Source organism: Oryzias latipes, chromosome 17 (genome assembly GCF_053564925.1).
Source record: "Oryzias latipes strain Hd-rR chromosome 17, Olatipes_Hd-rR_3.1".
Taxonomy (NCBI): Eukaryota; Metazoa; Chordata; class Actinopteri; order Beloniformes; family Adrianichthyidae; genus Oryzias; species Oryzias latipes.
In genome coordinates this window covers 29,600,239-29,620,085 of record NC_136253.1, presented here as the reverse complement: position 1 = coordinate 29,620,085, position 19,847 = coordinate 29,600,239, and the positions used below count along the sequence as shown (strand labels likewise).

Below are 19,847 nucleotides of genomic sequence, written 5' to 3'. Positions count from 1 at the left end.
AGCAATTAACTTTTACTTAACAAGACATCTTATATCAAAAGCTAGAAAAGGAGTTCCACAACACAAGCAAGGATTAGAATGACTTCAAATTAAATATTAGACAGACTAAAAATTGCTTTTCTCTTTACTAGATCTCGTGAAGTGGTTTGAAGTCTTTGAGGTTTTATGTATCTAACTGTGATTTATTTGGATTACAATGACAAAAAACTAGTGTTAAAAGGGGAAATGACTCGTTTTGGAGGAAAATGAAATCTAAAAAAATGAATATTTGATCTCTGGACAAGTTGAGGCATCTTAATAAACCCTCATAAAATCTAAAACAATAAATCTAAATTTTTCCTCTCAAAATAATGACATGGAACTTAACATTTATTCAACTTTAAAGTAAAATCCTTAAAATTGAACCATCGGTTAAAGCGCAGTTTTGTTTTTTAAATTCTTAAATCGTTTTTCTATTGTGAAGTTTATGGAGCAAAAGGATTTCTACTCATTTTAATAATGTCCTTATTTCTAGATCCTTTTAATGAGACAGAAAATCTGAACTGTGCTGATGTTGAGAAAAGCTTGGAAAGGTGTGGAGCAAAGAGAAGTTGAAACTGGTCAAATATCTTAAATGTCTAAACACAAAGTTTGAAATCTTTGCAAGGTCTCAAGAAAGCAGATGGACTGGCTCGTCTGACGTCTCGATGAATATCTGTGTGAATGTTTTTTAAAGAAATGGGAATGGAACCTGCAACCCAAGAACATCAAACCCCTGTTTTAGTCTGACGGTTATACTGAACTCACTATGCTCAAGGATGACGGATGAGCCCATAAGCTGTTCTATCAGCCAGACCATTGAAACTGAGCTGTGGGTGATTTTCTAGCATGGAAATGACATTAAACACATGGCTGACACAGTTAAGGAGGCTCAAGAAGTGTGGTAAGGCCCAAGTGCCAGAAGGGGCTACCCAACCTTGGACTTCAAGATCTACCTGGATGGTTCTTGAGATCCACCACACGGCCTGTTTTCCAGCCCTCCTTGTGCTTGTTCCTGCTGCTAACCTGGATCAGGTGTGTTCGGTCGATCAGAAGGTTGAAACATATGAATCAGTTCATCTGCAGCGAGGAGGGAGAGAAAAGCTGGTTGATTTCGAGTAACCAGGGTTGGACACTCCTGTGTTAGAACATGTCTCCTCCCCGAAGACCTGCAGGAAGTGACTAGAGAGGAAGGTCTGGGAATCTTTGCTAAAGCTGTGACTCAGTCGGATTGATGGATTAAGAAAAACATCGATTTGTCTTTCTTTTTATGGATTGATCCCTTCTTTTTTAAGTGCTAAAGCCAAAGTGTCAACAGGAAGTCAATAAAGTTTACGGATGATGCCCGGCTCAGGCCTAGTCCCACCCCTCCCCTCACCCCCTGGGCTGCCTACCTTTCTCCCTCCTTGACTCCCTTGTGCTCCTCTTTTGCTCCCCTCTCAGGGTCAGCCAGTCGTAAGAAATCGCAGCTTGAAGAGTTTTGGAGACAGCCGCTATGGTTCACAGCAGTACCTGCAGAGTTGTCCTGTTGCTACTTTTCAGCCTCTTTGTGGTCTCTGTGCACTCAGGTAAAACCTTTTTGGGAGCAGTATTTGATGTTTTGCTTTGACTTATGTGATTGGAGCAGATCTTTTCCTGCAACTAACTGTAAATTAAAAGGCTTTTTTTTTCAGACCAATCTAATTTTTCACTTGATTTTCTCTTGGTATGAAATTGTTTTAGAAAAAAAAACTTTGATTGTAATCTAGATGTTTTAGAAACTAAGTCAAAAGTGTGTGAATTGTCTGTCTTTTCCAATCATTCACAGAAAATCAATTATGAGAGCTGTTGGTTTTAGTTCTGAAAGCTTCCCTTTGACTGTTCTCATGATGCTTCACTTTTGAACAGTATGCTAACTTTTACGCTCCAGCAGATCTCTGTTTGGTATTTCAGATGACATTTTTTGTTTCATTCGTTGGTTTTTTTTAGTTTCAGAGCTGCTCAAGAGCAATCAGATATTCCGACTTCCCTTTAGATGAGCTGGACAAAATCTTTGTAGAGCAGCTCTAAGACTCTATGGTCAGAAATCAGGTTGATGGGGATGGTGGTGCCAAAAGACTTCAATATAAAACACCTAATCTGGAAAATGAACATCCTTAAAGTCGAATCAGTTTTCCTCCACATGAAACTGAAATATTAGATCCACACAAGTGGCGTGACTGTCACACTCAGCATGTGACAGTTCTGATTTTCACCACAAAGATCAAAACAGTGTGACTCACAGCCTCATCTGTTGGCTCGGCACACGGAAACTGACTTAGATGACTCACTCCCACGCTTTCCCCGATCCTGTTTGCCAATCAAAGAAAATGTTCAAATTCTGCAGGTTGATGAAGGGAAGGCTAAAGGAGGGACACTCATGTGTCATGAATGCCATGTTTGGCTACTTCACTCCCAGCTCTTCTTGGTTATTTTTCACATACACTCGCCTGAGAGCTTTCTCGTCTGTCTGAAAGGTGTGAAGTTCAGACTAAGAAGGCCCTGAAGTAACAACAAATGGCCTGTTGTGTTTTTTGAGAGTCTGAACTCACCCCGCCACGCAGTCTGCCAAACAGACAGAAGACCTGCTGGGTGAAAAGAAAAGTTACATAGTCAGGAGAGGGTTACAGTTTAAAAAAAAAAAAAAAATCAGAGAGCATTCTTTTTATTCCTGATGTGCCAATGGTGTGTGAATGACAATTTTCATACCCTATTGTGGCAGCATTTTCTTTTTTTTATGTTCCTTATTTAACCAACATCTGCCATTGAGGTACGAATTTTTGACTTATTTCTACAGGTCTTGTTATTACAGTGTATGAAAGCCTAAAGAAGTTCAGGCACTTTATCTATATGGCGGGTTTATTGCATTAATTGAAGAAGATTGAAAATTAAACAAAACTTAGATTTGAATTAATTAAAATGTAAAAGAAAAAACATATTTTACTTGAATATTAAGCAATTTTTAGATAAAAACACAATACAGCGCATATATGGTAAAGTTCTATAATTGATGCATTGCATATAAAACAGCGCAATAATCACACATGGTTCATGTTACACGTTTTTCTGTTTTTTTCATACTTCTTCCATGGTTTTAACATACTTTATTCATGATAAATCAATGAAAAATGTCAAATAAAGACCATTACTTTTCTCACCTTTTCCACATATATTCATGTATTACCAACTTACATCCATGCTATATGTGCACAACGGCTGTGTGACATGGCCTTTAATATAGGTTTAACAGGCAGCAAGTACAATGACTTGCTTCGTATAAATTACAAGTAAAAAAAAAAGAATAAATCTTAGAAATATGTTCTTAAAACTAGGGATTTTATCTTTAATGTTACCTGTGAAGACATTGTCCATTAAGTGTAAATGAACTAAATCAGTATTTGGGCTAAATAGACTTGGTAAGGTGAATAGTTTTTCAATGACACTGCACATTTAACATGATGTTTGCTGGATCCAGTTTGGTAATTACTGTCCTGAGCAAAGCTGTAAACAAACACCAACAGAAAAATATATTTGCTTTTATTTTGCTCCTTCACATGAAATCCAGAGGAGCGCAGCCATTTGCACGCAGGGACTATTAAACAAACAAGTTTGTTTGACATTCAGTGCCGAGCTGGTGCCTGCTTTGGGCCTGGCTGGCCGTTACTGGCTGCAGCCTGCTGCCCTCCGTGACCGCACAAGCTGCCTTTTGTGCCTCCAGCTGAAGGCCTCATTGAAGAAGGAGCCTCAGACTCGACCATCTACAGGACAGGAAGCTGCACACGACCTTGAGTCAACAAAGCAGCATCAAAATACTCACATCAGTTGTGCGTTATTAGCACCTCTAATACTTTGAATTTCTCTGATTTGCCACGGAGAGATCAGTGATGGGTTCCTTTCGTAGTGAAACGATGAGACTTCACTGAGAAAGACTAAATATGCTAAAGCAAACATGTTTTGATTGTGGTTGTGCAGGTATGCAAGTAAGTGAATCACTCAGTGTTTGAATAGCTGGGTTTGGGCATCAAGAAGGTGCCGTTTTAATGAGAGGTTGCGATCAGAAATCTCATTGCTATTATGTCAGTGCAGAAGGATGACACCCAGGAATTCAGGCAACAGAGGCCTGACAGGGTTCATGGTGACAGGAGAAGGATTTAAATGAAGGGTTTACATATTTTTAAGCTGCTTTCAACATTTCTCTGGAAGGTTGATGGTTTGATTTGCTCCTAAAGGGATGTAGAAATAAACAAAAAAGACTACTTGAACAACAATTCAATACATATCCTAATTTAAGGTTGACAATACGATTCATAATCGATGGTGGTTCATTTTGAAGGATCTGATTCACTGACCTAAAATCCATCCATGACCTCTTTAGCCAGTGTGACTCCGAGATAAACGCATGGGTACCTTGCAGAGAAAGTTTCTTCTTGCAAGATAAGAAAGTGTAAATTAAATATGTGTACAAACGAACAAGTAATCAAGGATTGATGGCAAATCGATTCACATTTTAACTTCATAAAGTTCAGCCCACTGTTGTTTTTCCACATCAAAATAATCAAAAGGGAACATTAGTAGAGCATTTCTACTGTGTGGTCACATGTCTTAGCTAAATTCAAAGTGTCTTCACACATTGGACTGGAAGGATGGTTTGATCAGTTTTTGTTGCCATCACATGTGTGTTGTCTGCTGTGATGAACTTAGTCGTTTTGTACGTTATAGTAAAATAAACCTACCCTGTCTCAATCCAAATGGTATTTCCAATATCAACACAATCAATTTATTTCACTTTGAAATAATTTTATAATGCCATAGGTTGATTGGATGAAGATCCTGCCTCAGACAGATTGATCTGGTTGGATCGTAAGAATATAAATGAATTCATCAATTAAGTCAATTAATCGTTACACCCCTGCTACCAACAGTTGGGAAACATAATGAGGGGCCTGCCCATGAAGAGCTCTAAATATCAAAACTAAACAGTCAACTCTAAAATTGACAGGTTAACAATGTAAAGAAGATGATATGAAATGTGAGCCCTTTTACTGTTTCCTGTTAAAAGCCTTGCAGCAGCATTTTAACTAGAGTAACAGTTAGCTGCGGATTGATTAAAACTGCAGTAATTTAAATGAGATGAGATAAAAGCATGGATTACAATCCATAAGTCATCTTTTTTTTTTACCATTTTCCTTAGTTTAGAAATGTGATAAATACTTTGTTTTCGACCAGCTAGCTTGAATGATTTACCAAGGACATCGATTGGTCAAATACTACACCAGGTTTCTGAAGATGGGCTTGCATGAGGAGACCAGAGTGCCTAAGTGGTGTTTATAAAGGGATACTTTGTGTTCAGGGCCAACACGTTTTCATTTAATTTAGTTAAAGGTCATATAGTGTGAGCCAGTGTCTAATACAGTGGCCCTTATCTATGAGATTTCCATCAATATGTTAGAAATGTAATACGATTTTAGTTTACTACATAAAAAGGTTCTTACATTTATCAAATAATGATATTTTGTATGATAATTTTGTGAAATGTAATTATTTTCATAGAGACAGACTCTGCCTTAACAATTCTGGACCACCAGGAGACCTGGTCTGGAGAGCCCCCCGGTGATACCACATCCCCAGTCTCTGTGGTGACGTTCACCTTCAGCTATCCGGAGATCTTCACATCCTCTCAGCCCTTTGATGAAGGTGAAACTGGGTCGTCCCTGATTGATTCATACAGTCAGACAACATTTTGATTGGTTGATTGAATTGCTTGATGTCCAAATATTTATTTGTGTGTTTGCACAGCTTTCCTGGGACCGGGGGCCATCACAGCCATAGTTATAGCTGTCTTCCTGGGGGTGTCAGTCCTCCTCACCCTCATGGTCATCACACTGAGGAAGTTCATGGCCTCCTAGAGCGGCTCTGTCTGTGTGTGTGAATGTTTGCACGACTCTTTGTTTGTCGTTGTGTGCCTCGGCTCTAAATTAGCTAATTTTTTCCATTTGTTTTGCTTAAGATGCTAAAAAAAAAATCCGGCAGGTCATTTGACTGACAATAAAACACTGAATGATTCAATTGTTGCTTCACATGAAGGATTCTTAAAGACTGGCTGGTTTTTCCAGTACGCCTCATCTTTACTTTTCTCAAATGTTGATTTCTAATATTCAGTTTTCCTTTTTAAAACTTTTACTTCACCAAAATTTTTTTATACACAATGTGTTTTTTCTGTTATTTGTTTTTCTCTGTTTCTAAGACTATTTTAAAGCTGTGTGGAGGACATTATTACTCCCACAGTTTCACGTGTGTCAACCTCTTATTGGATCTAATATATCTGCACGCATGAACATCACATTTGTGGTTATATTACAATCTATCCATTCATTTTAGTATTATTCACACTTAATTCTGCTTAACTGGGACCCTGTCAAAGAGAAAATAAACTTAAATAAAAAATTTTTTTTTTAGAATTTAGATGTTGAAAAAATAAAATAGAAAAGAAATGAGTTTTTTCTATCTGAGCTAGTTTTGTCAAAAAGGAAAACTGATTAAGTTCAAGTGTTGAGATTAACTCAAAATAAATGTAATACAGTAACTTTAAGTACTATATTATGTAACTGTTCAAAGAGTCAAAATCATGAGGATCAAAACCAAAATCCTTTTTTCTGCTTGTACTCTGTCACTTTAATATTTTTTTATTCATTTAATGAACAAAATTAATCTTCCTTTATGTCCCCCCCCCCATTTCTTTATATAAGTCTTTTTTTAAGCATCCTTTTTATGTTATTATAGTTTTTCTGAATCTCAAAGACTCCAGCTCCTCTGCTCTGTTTTTCCTTTCATTCAAAGTAGACCGTTTATAGATTTTTATGGGCTAAACTCATTAAAGCTGAGGTTTGCTCCTCCATCTATAAAAAAGTAAACAACATGAGAAGCATTTTGTAATTCGTTTGTCGCTTTTAGGTGTTGTGTTCTATCTGGAGGGAAATCTAAAGACACTCGCTTCGTAGCTATTCAGGGAATAATAATGTCAGATAAAAGGTGACATAAAAGATACAAGTAAAGAACATAAATTAGCGGAACGTTTCTAATTTCTATTGCAAATATATCCATTTTAAGTGACACAACTTTTTTGGAACATACCTTATGTTTTAATATTCTTTCTTTGTTAGTTTTCTATGGTGACGCATACAAATTTAGAATAAATACACACCAAGCAATTGGAAATGTTTTTGTTTTCAGCCTTTTACGATATTTACAAGCTTAACTTTTCATATTTTCACTGTAGAACTGCTGTAAAAAGTTTTGGTAAATACTACTCAAAAATAAAAAAATGTAAATAAAAAAATCGGGACTTGTGTTTTGATTTGGAAGACTAAGTGACATGATTTGTGAATACCTCATTTCTACCAGCAGGTGGCACTGTGCTGACTTTTCTCCTCGCACAGAAAAATATCTTTCTAATTAAAATCAACATTTACAATCAAATCGTAAAGCTCTCCAGATTTAATTCAAGAGATTTTTTTTATTGTGTTCGAACCACATAAACATCAAAGAGAGACGACACTTTGGCAGATGCAGAATATTCTCACACTTCGAAAAAAAATCAGAGTCATCTCAGTAATTGAAACCAGAAAACTGACAAACATAATCACAGTACAAATCAGCTTCTGTCGCTTTCAAACACTCTGACTAGTGATTCATTTTCATATGGGACTGTTGCTGACACTAACAACATCACTGTGCTGACTGGTGTGGGGATTTCACGCAGGCCCCGCTAAAAACAAAACAAAAAATGAAAAACCAGTGTCTTGGCTTAAATAAAAAAACAATAATTGTGTAAATTCAGGCTTTTTTAAGCAACAACAATATTAACAAAAATTAGAGATAAGCTCGTGTTTAGAGTCAAGCCAAAGACTAGAGACTCAAAGAGGCATTGTCAGAGAGAACAGTTTCATAACTTAAACGCGGTGACCTCAATGTGTGGCATTTTTAACCTGCTCATAGGCAGAAGTAAACAACACTGTTTAGTATGTTGTGAAAGAACATACAACTTTTAAATCAATCCAACAGTCGCATGTTCTTGTTAGACAAAGTTGTAGCTTTCTTGAGAGCAAGAGAGGGAACTCTATCTGTTCACTTTTAGGCACTGTAGACCCTTTAGAAGTAATCAATGATCAATGAATTCCGTTTGGTTCTCGCATTATTCTGACTTTTCATTATTCACACTTTTGTTTGACAATCAGGATCTCCTGGATTTACATAAAGAGGAAATGCGATCACTATTGGGCCCAAACATCCCCGCTTTGTTTGTCGGCGTCACTCAGACATGCCAGCCGTTTCACAGACGCAGTGTTGGGGCTTTTTCTATCTGCAATGCATCAAATTTATTTTTTTTCTTGTGAAACAAAAACCACAGTCAGCAACAGTCATGAGAAACCCGTGCCGTTAGTCACCAGTGACATTTCCTCTATATCAATTCCAACAATCTCTACCCTTATCATTAAAACATTGTCGCACGGGGGTGGAGCTTTGCATTTATAAAGTGGTCAGCCAAAAAAAAAAAAAAAAACATAATACAATTATGACAAAACACCTAAAGCATATGAAAAGAAATGAAATTAACCAAAAAAATGTCAATTTTTTAATCATTTTTCTGAGACCAGTCAAGCATCTTGATGCATCAGACACTAGAAAAAAAACAGCAAACATATACATCATGTGTGGCATGACTCAGGAAGTGGTGATGAAACAACAAAGATAGAAAAGCAGAAGCGTGTCTGGCACAGTTAAGTGAAACAGACACACACATTGAAAATTTCTCCTAAACCATGCAGTCAAGGTAAGAGCACGACAACACTGAACATTTTCCACTGTGCAAGACAGCTAAGAACCAACCAGCGCAGCCGGCTTTTTCTGTCTAGCAACAGTTATTTTGTTGGATGTCAAATTTAAGAAATTATTGCGCATAGGCTGAGGTGCAGGAGATTTCAGTGTCACATTTGTGAGCATTAAGTTTTTAAAGTCGTCATTTCTCGAAATTTTTGACATTTTCTTTCCCTCAATAGCTGTAAGTTTGTCTTTTAAAAAATTGCTTGAAAGTTTAAAATTGAGTTTCAAAAGGCTTACGTTCTGTGAAATATGTACCTGATGAAAACACTTGACTCTGCTGCAGATGCAGATGCCAGATTGAGTGATTTCCTTTTGGACAAAAGCCTCAAGAAAGTTGCTGCAACTTACGTCTCATTGTCTTTGTTTTAAAGCTTTCTTATTTTTTTTTTTTTAAGCTTTCTTTGCCCAAACTAACATGGGACTTGTAGTAATGTACTGAAGAGTTCTCATGGTGTTTTGGGCCTTTTCAAAGACGATAAACTCACTTGTGTACCCACGCACCTGAGAGGTTTCAAATGTCTCAGTAGTGTGGTTTAAAATGCAACTGTCTGCATGTGGGAACAAAAGATATTAAAACAAGCGGCATGTGTTTTACAATAACAGGCTTTGAATTTTCTCAGAGAAATCTTTTTTCTCTCCTGCAGCACCATGAACACCAGTTGTTCCTTTGTTGAGGTGGACAACACGATGAAATACGTGGAGTTGATCATCTACATTCCCATCTTCCTCTTTGGGACTGTTCTGAACGTTTTTGCCCTGGTGGTGTTTTGCGTGCGGCTGAAGAAGTGGACCGAGTCGACCATCTACATGACAAACTTGGCTCTGATGGATCTGATTCTCCTCCTCCAACTTCCCTTCAAAATGCATGCTACAAATTATTCGTGGCCCACTGAACTCCTACAGTTCTGCACCATCCTGGAAAACCTTTATTTTGTCGGGATATACGGCAGCATCTACACCGTCATGTGCATAGCAGGCGATAGATGGATAGCAATCTGTCACCCCTTCAAAGCCAAACAGCTGCGCTCCCCCAAAGCAGCTCTGATCATGTGCATAGGCGTCTGGGTCGTGGTGTTCTCAGCAACCTTTCCAATCATCCACAGCTTCAAAGGGGGCAATGAAACTGGGAATGTCCACTGCTTCCACAGGTTTTCAAAGAACAGGTGGAATCCCTCTGTGATCAGCTGCCTGCAGGTGTTTGGGTTTCTTGGGCCTGCGCTGGTGATAATTTACTGTTCAGTTCGAACAATCTGTGCACTGCACCAATCCGGCAAAAATAGCTCCAAGTGCCGGGCCTGTGTGAAGATCATCTACAGCAGCCTGAGCGCCTTTTTAGTGCCGTTCACCCCAAGTCACCTGGCCATTTTCCTGCAGTTTCTGGTGAGACTTTTGTCAGTTTCGTTTCACACAAAACCAGGAAAGAATCAAGATCTTAAGACGGCTGTAACTTTTTCAGATCCTGTGTTTTAAGAATTTTACAAAATACTTTTATTCTTGGTTGAATAATTACTATTTTATAAGTATGTTTTTGTTTAAACAATCACAGAGAGGATTTTTACCGTTGGTGGTGGGTGGTTCTGATTTTCCAGCTGCACTTTTTTTTTAAGTAAATAAGGGGGTTGAAGTATGAGAAATATTCTTTCACTTCAGTTCTTCTTTGATCTTGACAGATCAAAATTCAAAGCAGATCCGCCACAACAGGTGTACGAAATGGTCTGTTTCAAAAGAGCCGAGATGAGCACGATGGAGCAAATCTGAACCTTTGGATCTGGATTTATTTTTTGATCGTATAATTTAATTTAACTTTAGAGATGAATGGATGCACATCAAATTTTTAAGTTTTAACTTGAAAATTCAAAACAAACAAACTGACAAACTGAAATGAAACTCTCAATTCTGCATGCAGGTGCACCGAGGGGAGATTACAGACTGCAGCTCCATGACAAAAATCAACCTCTTCATACAGGTGACCATGTGTCTGTCCAACATCACCTGCTGTCTGGACGCTCTGTGTTACTACTTTGCTGCTCAAGAGGCGAGAAGCGCCAGACAGTCCATCAAGATTTCATTAACCAGAGAAAGGAAACACACCTTCAGTACATCTGAAGTCTGAACTCTACACGCCTCATGGTGGGACCACCTTCCTATTGTACACTCTTTAACTTGTGTATATCTTTGATTTTTCATGGCCGTGAGTTTTAAAAACGAACAGGCAGTTGATGAGGAAGTGTTGCATGCACTGACAGAATGGTAGAGCTGCAGCAGTTTGGTTTAAAGAACCTGCTGAGGTGAACTTAACGCTACATATTTCGACCCAGCAGCAGGAAGCAATAGTGCCACACTGATATGCTAAGGGACGACTGCAGAAAAGAAAAGCTTTGACCGGAAAGCCACAGTGTGATGTTTGTTTTTAAGAGAAAAGTTCAAGCTGGAGGCGCTTTCAGTTCTCTTACAAAAATTCAGAGAACTCAGTTAAATTGAATTTGAAATCCATGAACTCTGGTTGCAAATAATTTAAAACACCAGTTAATTTAATTCCTTGTACCCAAATTCAAAAGACAATGTATTTTTTTATTTTGTCTAAAGGTTTATTAATAATGAAAAACCTTCAGCCATAAATTATCTTCAGTTCCTTGAGTTTTCTTGGAACGAGGTGAATAATGCTTTAAAAACCCCAACAAATGTAATTTCTATCCATTAGTTCAGGGTTTATTTTTGTCACCAGCGGTTTTTAAATAGGATAAACTTTCTAGCTGGTCTAACATGTTTGGAGCATGTCGGCTTTTAAAGAAATACAGTAAAATTGATTCATTTTATAGACGTAAATTATTTTGAATCATTTGTATTCAAAACTTTAATGCAAAAGTAATTTATTTTTTATATTTCCTGTAAATTTTACTCCGTCACAGATTACCATCCTTCCCGTTTCAAAGTGTGCGGGTTTAATGATTCATAACATCAGCTGTCTGTTCTTAGTGTCAATTCTGCTGTTTATTTGTATATTTTCTGTTTTCTGTCGTTTTAAACTTCCTGATGTACTTTTAAAATTCCAAATGTGCAATTTTTGACACAATGAGGACAGCTGTAAACAGCAGTCACTCTAGTGTGTTGACGGTTTCAAACCTAAATGTAAATGCATTCACTGTGTACTTAAGCTGAAATGTGTAGATACTGTGAAGTTTTTGTCAAGATTTGTTTCCCAGACATTTTAGCTTTGACTGGAAACATTTTTAGTTTGCATAATTCTCATCTTTGCTGACTTTAAAATTTGTATTTTTGGCATTTCATTTGTTTTCCAGTTTGTATTACCGGTAGTGGAATTTTTTTGAGCAACATAACTGACATCTGAATTGTAAAAAGAAAATCAGAGAAACAAATATGTATAGTAACACTTGTTTTGCAGAACTTTTAAAACCGAGTTAGACAACTTCACTTTGCATTTTCACTCTGTGGCAAGATTTCTTAATTAAGAATTATTAAACCTGTGAAAATTTCCACCAAAAACCAGGAGCTCCAAAACACCAAATAGTTTTAATCATTTATTTTTAAAGCAGTGAGATAAGAGAATAGAACTGTACAGAAAACAGGAACTTTTAAAGACAATGGAACATAAACATTACAAAACAACCCAAATCTATTTCATCATTTGGGAAGATCAATCATTTTAGAATGTGATTGAGTAAGGAGCTAAAGACAACAGGAATATCTTCGTGAAGAAAAGGAAGAGCCTAAGTAAGGTGAAAACCTTTGATACATCATCTACAGTGAGTGATCTAAACTAAAAAAAATTAAAATCGTCACTGAATGCAGACTTTGGTTCCCTCTATCCATCTACAGCACTGCTACTAATTACAGTCAAAAGCCTTGATATCCAAGAAATATGTAAAAGTGACACTGAAACATTCAGAAATGATCTTTCACGAGTGAATTTTTCCATAAAAATCTATGCAACATGATGTTAAAGAAACTAATTTACAGTATATATTGCTCAAGAACAATCAGTTATGTACATAATTCAGTACTAATAGAAACAAAGAAATTAACATATTAACAACATGAGGTATGTCTTGCAATTTGTTGACAAATAAACAAATATGGAGAAACTACTGTGCACATGAGTAGAGTGCGAACAGCTTCATCCAAGCTGCACTGAAGGACTCAAAAATAAAACATGTTTTCTGCTCAAGACCAACTACAGATAAATACGATTTAGACAACTCAAACGACAAATAACATCGACATTGTCCACGAACAATAAAAGAGCATTTCAAGTTGAGACGAGAACTAAAGACAAACATGGTTTGCTCTTAAAGTGCAGTTTTTAAACGCCTAAGGAATTCCAGAGGTATGGTTTCAAGTTGGCTTGGGTGCTGGATGGCTGTGATTCCGCCTCAGATTTTAGAACCTGTCACAGATGACGGTCTCCACCACAAAAGTGTTTTCAAAGTGACGAATCTTGTGGCATCTCTTTGTCTCACGCCTCTCGATACCTGGAAGAGAGAGCTGCCATGAGAAACATCTAAACCAGTCATTTTAGTTGATCTGTACCTTGCCTACAGAGCCTGTACATTTGAGTCAGCAGTAGCCATCCCCACACTCGCAGCCCTATATGAGCCGGGGTGGGGTAGGGGTGCTTGTCGCATCATTTTGGGAGCTGTCGCACCAATCAATGCGAGGGCCAGCAAAGCTTGTACGCATTTGCAGCTCTGCCTCCTCCACAGTGCGTGTGGACACTACAAGTGACTCACGCAGCAGGAAGCTCCCATTGCTGCGCCCACACACAAACACACAATGACAGGAAGTGGTTTCACGTTCTCAAATCTGTATGAGAACGCCTCCATTTGGCATGCAAATTTTGGGAAACACACCCTCTTTTGCCAATTGCAAAAAATGACTCTGCAGATGTCACAGGGCTCATCTTCCAAAAAAAAAAAAAGAAAAACTAAAGTGACCTAGCAACCAATTTTTTCCATAAATTAACATCTCATTTTGCCTGAAGTAGATTAAAACTCACGTTGACGCTGATTCCGGCGTCTAAGGCGATAGGTTTCTTTGCCAAAGCACAGTCTGTGGATGAATGGGCCCAACTGCCTCATGTTCCTCACCCGCCCCGTCACCGTCATCTCCTCCTGGATGATGTACGTCTGAGGAAGGTACGTCCCCCTCTGTGGCAAAGACACAGCCATTAATCACTGAGCAGGAGGAATACAGAGGACAGAACGGACGCGCCATCCTCCCCTTTTTTTTTTTTTGCTGAAAGGCATGAACCTCTCATTTTCAAACAGCGTCTCTAACAGGAAATATGGGCAGCGCCTCACCTTGACATTGATAAGCAGCTCCCACAAGCTTCGAGGCGGCATCACCAAGGTTGTGTTCAGCTCTGTGATGTAGCATTTGTCCAAGGCAATGTCGAAATAAGCAGTGAGGCCCTAAAACCGATAAATTAAAGACACTGGAATAAATCAAAGGGAACACTAACAAGTGAATGACTCAAAAAAATAAATAAAAAGGATGTGAAAACCTACCCTCTGAAAGTCGTGCACAATGTCAGCCGGGTCGCTGCCTCCGAAGTGTGGCACAGGCACACTGATCTGCTCATAATTGTCTTCGATGTAAATGCCGACATTCTCCTCCAGCTCCTGTCGTCCCCTCAGGGGGGCGAAAATGGAGTCCTCGTAGATGACCCGGCAGTGGAATAAGCTGTCCTCTGGGATGTGCTGTGGAGATGCAACACAGGTTAAAGTCCATTCAAGTTCAAAAGTATGCCAAACAGATTTGAATATTTAACATTAAAAACATTTTTTCCTCATACCTGAGGTATAAAGTAGTGACGGTAAGTGTAGACTGAGGCCAGCACCAGTCCCGTCAGGAATACCAGCAGACCGAAGGCGAGACAGCAAAGGCCAATTGGAAAAGGCTTCCTGGAGGGAATCACCTGCCCAGGCTTGACATGAGGAATCACCTTTTCCTGTGAAGATGAAGAGACCAAGGTCAACTTAAGTGTTTGAACCCACTGATTACCTGAAGCAAAGCTGCACCAGCCTCAGCCATCCTGCCCTTTAGGAAGCCTAAATTACAGCTGAGCCAATTCTGCGATGGTAGGGGCAGGTGCTAAAGTGTTTGTCAGGCGAGGAGATCTGGTAGACGTAGGTTGGAGTGGAATAAGACATGCCAGATGCCCACCCACAGTCTCTCAGTCAATCTGCCGCCTCCTCCCTACTACTGTTGCCATGGAGAGCGGAAGTGAGGAGAACACATTGTGCCAGGCTCTGACGAAGATGCCGACACGTGTCCGTCTGGGTCTATTCTCGGAGCCCTACTTCCAAGCTCCATATTTGTAGATATTAAAACTGCACTCGCTGAGTGGGAGCCAGAATGAGGACAACTGCGAGGAGCAGGAGTCCCTCAGCAGAGGTGGGTATATTAATAGATCTGTGCGTACGAGCTGTGACGCCTATTCATATATTGACAGCATCCTTCTGCTGACGTCAAAAACAAATGGTAATTTGTCTTTGCACAAGTGATTGATGTGTCATCAAGTGGTATCGCAGAGAACAGCATGAGAGAAGATTAAAAAAAAAAGAAACATTTGTTCAGCCAACCTCACTGGAAAAAAGCTCCCTTTAACAAGACAGGACATGCATCCTAAATCAGTTAAAAAGGTAAAAAAAAAAATCTCATTTGAGGAATATGTCATTCAATATAGACATTTTTCAAATGGTCAAATGAATTCATCGAACAAGAAATACAAACTGATAATTTGTGAGTGAAATATTTAGTTCTTCCCTTTGAGTGATAAGTAATTGTACTGTATTTTGCAAGTACCCGTTTTGATTTTTGTTTACTGTAAATGCTGTACTGCCATCTTTTCAGATGTCATAATTGTGTGTCAAACATTTATGAGATCTGAAAAGATTACTGTACTGCAATCTTTTCAGATCTTATAAATATTTGACACACAATTATTCGGATTTTTTACAATCTGTATCTTTAAGCGCCCCCTGCAGGAATAAAGAGGTGCAACACCTCTTGACCTAAATTCTGCACCAAACTATCCCCCCCCCCCCCCCCCACAATTTATATTAAAAAAATAATAAAAATAAAAATTCCCATACTAAAAATAAAAACAGCGACATTTTTGCTTTATCCGAATTTTTATTTTAACGACTCTCATTGTTTTGATTAGGACCCACTTTGCTAAATGGGATGGGTTCTGAAGTCTTTTTTTTTTATTAGCTGACGTAATGTTAACGCCGAGCTGGATGCAGTGATGGACCGATTCCCCTGCAAGTATTAATGCCTGCACAACACGTGCAAGATTCTAAACAGCAGATTTAAAACCTTGCAAAACAGTGTAATCATTTATATTTTTCTTCATTTACATTCTGAAAATGTGTGATTTTTTTTTTAAGTAGAAATGATTAGATTAATGAAAAACAATTACAATTTAATCCAGAAGTAATTACGTCGTTTCGATTTTTTTTTCCAAGAAATACTGTGCATAACATTCTTAAAATAGAACACAAATGCAACAGAATGAAATAAATACATATAAAGTGTGCAAACTCACGTAAGGTTGTGGTAAAGTGATCTTGTCCGGATCGTTGTCTTTTTCGGGCTTCTGCGCCGACACAGGCTGGAAGGTGATCTTCACCATGTTTATCAGATCAGTGCTTGATTTGCTTTGTCTCCTGTCTGGTTCGGTGCGCTTGTTTCCGCCACCGGACCGGCGAGGCTTTATAGTAGCTGCGCAGGCTCGCCCCCGGGACTCTGTGACGTCAGAAGAGCGTCTTCTCTGACGAACAAACACTGTGTGGGTTTCAGGGAAAAGCCTCCACGCTTCTGTCAACATAAAATCCTTTAAAAAGAAAAAATAAATAATTTACCATGATATTGATAGTTTTTGTCTTTTCTGCGATTTTTAAGTGAAAACTATTGAATACTGAAATATATTAGGACACTTAAGGTACATGTCAAACTCCTTTTGAAGGAATGAGATTGTGTCAAGCTTTTACTTTGAAGTAGAGCTCCCAAATATGGCAGTGCTTTCCGTATTTTATTTAAAGCTGAATATCCTCCTCGGAAACATGTTCCCAACACTATCATCCGGAAATGTTGTGATATTTCAAATTGGCTCAAGTGACAAATTACACGGGTATAAAGTTATCTATCAATACGCCACTGCTACTGAACTGTAAAAAAGAAGATTAATTTTACATTTTGTTTTTTACATATTCACCAGACATCCTTTAATTTTAGTTGTAAGTAGGTCTAATATGCCAGATGTTGCAATGTTTTACATTAAAGTAAGAGCTGTTCTAGTGCTTATATTTTCTAAATTGATCCTTTATTTTGAGCTAACATTCATGCCAAATATCCATGCAAAACAATATTCATGTGTCAACTGACAACATAAGCAAATGATCATAGTCCTATTTGAACAGCTTTGGCCAGCATATGTAGGGAGTCATGACCAAGTCCACATGATTTATGAGGGTGATTCAAATGTAAATACAATGATAAAGTGTGCAGCTTTGTTTTAAATGACTATTCTTCTGAATGAATTGCAGTCCAAATCAGATCTTTGGTGTAGTTTTTTAAGGCTGATGGCTCATAATACACTTAATTTGGTCACAATAATGACCTGGTGTAAGAACTGACTTTTAAAAAGCAGTGCTTGGGTATGTAATATCCAAGAAGAATTACCGAAACCATGATTGGGAAATTAGAATGTAAAGATTTAGCATGAGGAAAATAACAGAAACGTTTAATTTTTTTTTTGTTTTTCTTCTTAAATCAATTTCCTGAGATTAAGCTGCAAACATGCAGAGATCAGATCTGATGCATCTATGCATTTAATCTGTCCACTTTTGGATTTGCTTCAAAATTGTATGACTTCCACAAATGTAACACTCAAACTTTCTTCGGTTTTTATTTAACATTTGGTTTCTCTGGTTACAATTAGCATCCCCCACTGTCAAACAATTGTCCTAAAAAGCAAGAAAATACGCCGCATGCTTCTGGAATGTATTTTATATATTCCATTGTGGGAAAAAAAGACAATTGGCTTTAATGCTGCAAGTATTTACTCCACGTCTTACCCCCCCCCCCCCCCCCCACTCTATTCTATGACAACAATTTACAGGAAAATTTATTTTTTTTCCTCCCCATTCTTTAAGGGAGACTTAATGGTAAAAGATTTAGAAATGAGATGTTATTAAAATCAGTTGCTTTTAATTTAATAACTGGAAGTAATCAGATGATTGTAAAAATCACATCTGACTTGTCTGCGTACACTTTTGAAATCTAATGATCGAGAGACCATGACTGACATGTTTCAGTGCGTTGTCAACTTTCGTTTAAACTTCCCGCAGACTTTTGGTCATATTTTATAAAGATTTGTTGTATCTTTCAGAATTACTTGTACCTTTAGTCACATATTTGTATAATGAAACCTATGTAGAAAAAAGGTCAGATAAGCATACTTTTGATGAACTTCCGTGTAAAACAGAAAATATGGATGGATTTCAGCCATTGCTATTGTCTTTTACCCTTTTTCTTCTCTACCCGTTTTAACTAATCTAAACGAAACTGTACTCGCCATTGTTTCTCATTTAAATTCTGTGTAAAATGTATACATGTAGTTTTCTCTTTTGAAAATGTGTGGACTGTGGACTGTCATTTTAGGGAGGGGTGAACTTTGTGTGTCAGGGTAAATATAATTGTTGTTTGTGGATATTTGTCTGTTAAGTGGTCCTGTAGATTAAAACTCTATGGTATTTTTTTCACCTTTCGTTTTATCATCTGTGCTTGAATGTACATAGAATAAGACCCCCTTGAAAACACAATGTTTCAACTTAATCGTCTTTTAAATCTAGCGGTTTAAATCAGCTAGGTCGATACTTTTTGCAAAGAGGGACAGATTTGGTGAAAAGGTGTGATGGCCAACCTTTCAGCCTGCATTTTTGAACCCTTACAATAACTTTACATTCAAATGAACAATTTATTTATATATATATTTTTACAATGGGATACTTTTCATTTCCTTGGAAGGTAAATATATCTAGATATTAAAATAACATAAATTTCTGATTTGATGACTAGAATTTTCTTTTCTTTTTAATAGATATTAAACCTGCATTTATGTGAAATTTTTCATATTATCCACTATTAGATGGTCATTGTAAACTTCTGAATTTAAATTACGCTAACAGCAAAACAAGAAATTGTTATCTTATAAACAAATAAATCTATTCTTCTCATTTGGCCCTTGAGGCTCTAAAGGGTTAAGTTGTTGCCACAATTTTACCACATGAATTAGCCAAATATAATTAAGTAATGTAGATTTTTTGTTTGATTTTGTTTTTGCTAACTTTCTTTCTTTCTTCCTTTTTTAATGGACAGGCTTTAATAAGCTAAGCTTCTACCTGCTCATTTTCCAACATGTGTCTATACTATTATGGTCAAGGACTGCCAAGACCGTATTGTTTTCGCAACGATGGACAAAAACTCAAAAAGGTTTAAAAAGCCCTCAGAGGAAAGGAATAAGCCCAAGAAGACACGACCAATGTGTAGTAAAACACAACAAACAAAGAAAGACATTGGTCCTAACCTCAGACACTTCTATATTGTATCTGCTTTGTTTCATCATTATCATGGCCTGCAGTGGTCCCTGACTGCAAGGACCATATTGTTTTCACAGTCGGAAAGGTTTCTGCGCCTTTGAGCGAGAATGTGACCACTGCCGCTTACTCAAAAAGTCACCAATATTTGGTGGCACACACCTGGCAAAAATGAATTTTTAGCAAAGTGAACGACCCCCCCTGTGAGAACTATGGGGATAAAAATCGTTGTGTGTGCAAAGGCAGTTTTCACAAAGTCAGATTACTGGGATTACCAGAAAAAAAATGACACATTATATCATAACTTAA

The 19,847-nt window shown here is 37.7% G+C and overlaps 3 protein-coding genes across 3 annotated transcripts; 2 read left to right on the top strand and 1 right to left on the bottom strand.

Moving 5' to 3' along the window:
- Positions 1-1,390: 1,390 nt before the first annotated feature.
- Positions 1,391-7,372, top strand: snorc (secondary ossification center associated regulator of chondrocyte maturation). Its single transcript, XM_011486863.4, has 3 exons — positions 1,391-1,586; positions 5,587-5,730; positions 5,833-7,372. Exons 1-3 carry the CDS (start codon positions 1,514-1,516, stop codon positions 5,940-5,942), a joined length of 327 nt encoding a protein of 108 aa, XP_011485165.1. The 5' UTR covers positions 1,391-1,513; the 3' UTR covers positions 5,943-7,372.
- Positions 7,373-8,729: 1,357 nt separating this feature from the next.
- LOC101161834 (G-protein coupled receptor 55) lies at positions 8,730-13,088 on the top strand. Its single transcript, XM_020711101.3, has 3 exons — positions 8,730-8,866; positions 9,561-10,296; positions 10,823-13,088. The coding sequence occupies exons 1-3, from the start codon at positions 8,856-8,858 to the stop codon at positions 11,027-11,029; spliced, it is 954 nt and encodes a 317-aa protein (XP_020566760.2). The 5' UTR covers positions 8,730-8,855; the 3' UTR covers positions 11,030-13,088.
- itm2cb (integral membrane protein 2Cb) lies at positions 12,443-16,692 on the bottom strand. The gene is made up of 6 exons (XM_023965366.2): positions 16,487-16,692; positions 14,729-14,884; positions 14,442-14,633; positions 14,235-14,345; positions 13,931-14,081; positions 12,443-13,406 (listed from the first exon to the last, which is right to left on the bottom strand). The coding sequence occupies exons 1-6, from the start codon at positions 16,571-16,573 to the stop codon at positions 13,315-13,317; spliced, it is 789 nt and encodes a 262-aa protein (XP_023821134.1). The 5' UTR covers positions 16,574-16,692; the 3' UTR covers positions 12,443-13,314.
- Positions 16,693-19,847: the final 3,155 nt, after the last annotated feature.

Excerpts from the sequence above, each read along its gene's own strand:
- LOC101161834 (XM_020711101.3), top strand. Across the intron at positions 10,297-10,822 it reads CCATTTTCCTGCAGTTTCTG|GTGCACCGAGGGGAGATTAC; the intron begins GTGAGACTTTTG and ends TTCTGCATGCAG.
- snorc (XM_011486863.4), top strand. The coding sequence starts at position 1,514 with ATGGTTCACAGCAGTACCTGCAGAGTTGTCCTGTTGCTACTTTTCAGC. Across the intron at positions 1,587-5,586 it reads TGTGGTCTCTGTGCACTCAG|AGACAGACTCTGCCTTAACA; the intron begins GTAAAACCTTTT and ends TTATTTTCATAG. Across the intron at positions 5,731-5,832 it reads CTCTCAGCCCTTTGATGAAG|CTTTCCTGGGACCGGGGGCC; the intron begins GTGAAACTGGGT and ends GTGTTTGCACAG.
- itm2cb (XM_023965366.2), bottom strand. The coding sequence starts at position 16,573 with ATGGTGAAGATCACCTTCCAGCCTGTGTCGGCGCAGAAGCCCGAAAAA. Across the intron at positions 14,634-14,728 it reads GTCACTACTTTATACCTCAG|CACATCCCAGAGGACAGCTT; the intron begins GTATGAGGAAAA and ends GCATCTCCACAG. Across the intron at positions 13,407-13,930 it reads ACGCCGGAATCAGCGTCAAC|GTATCGAGAGGCGTGAGACA; the intron begins GTGAGTTTTAAT and ends TCTCTCTTCCAG.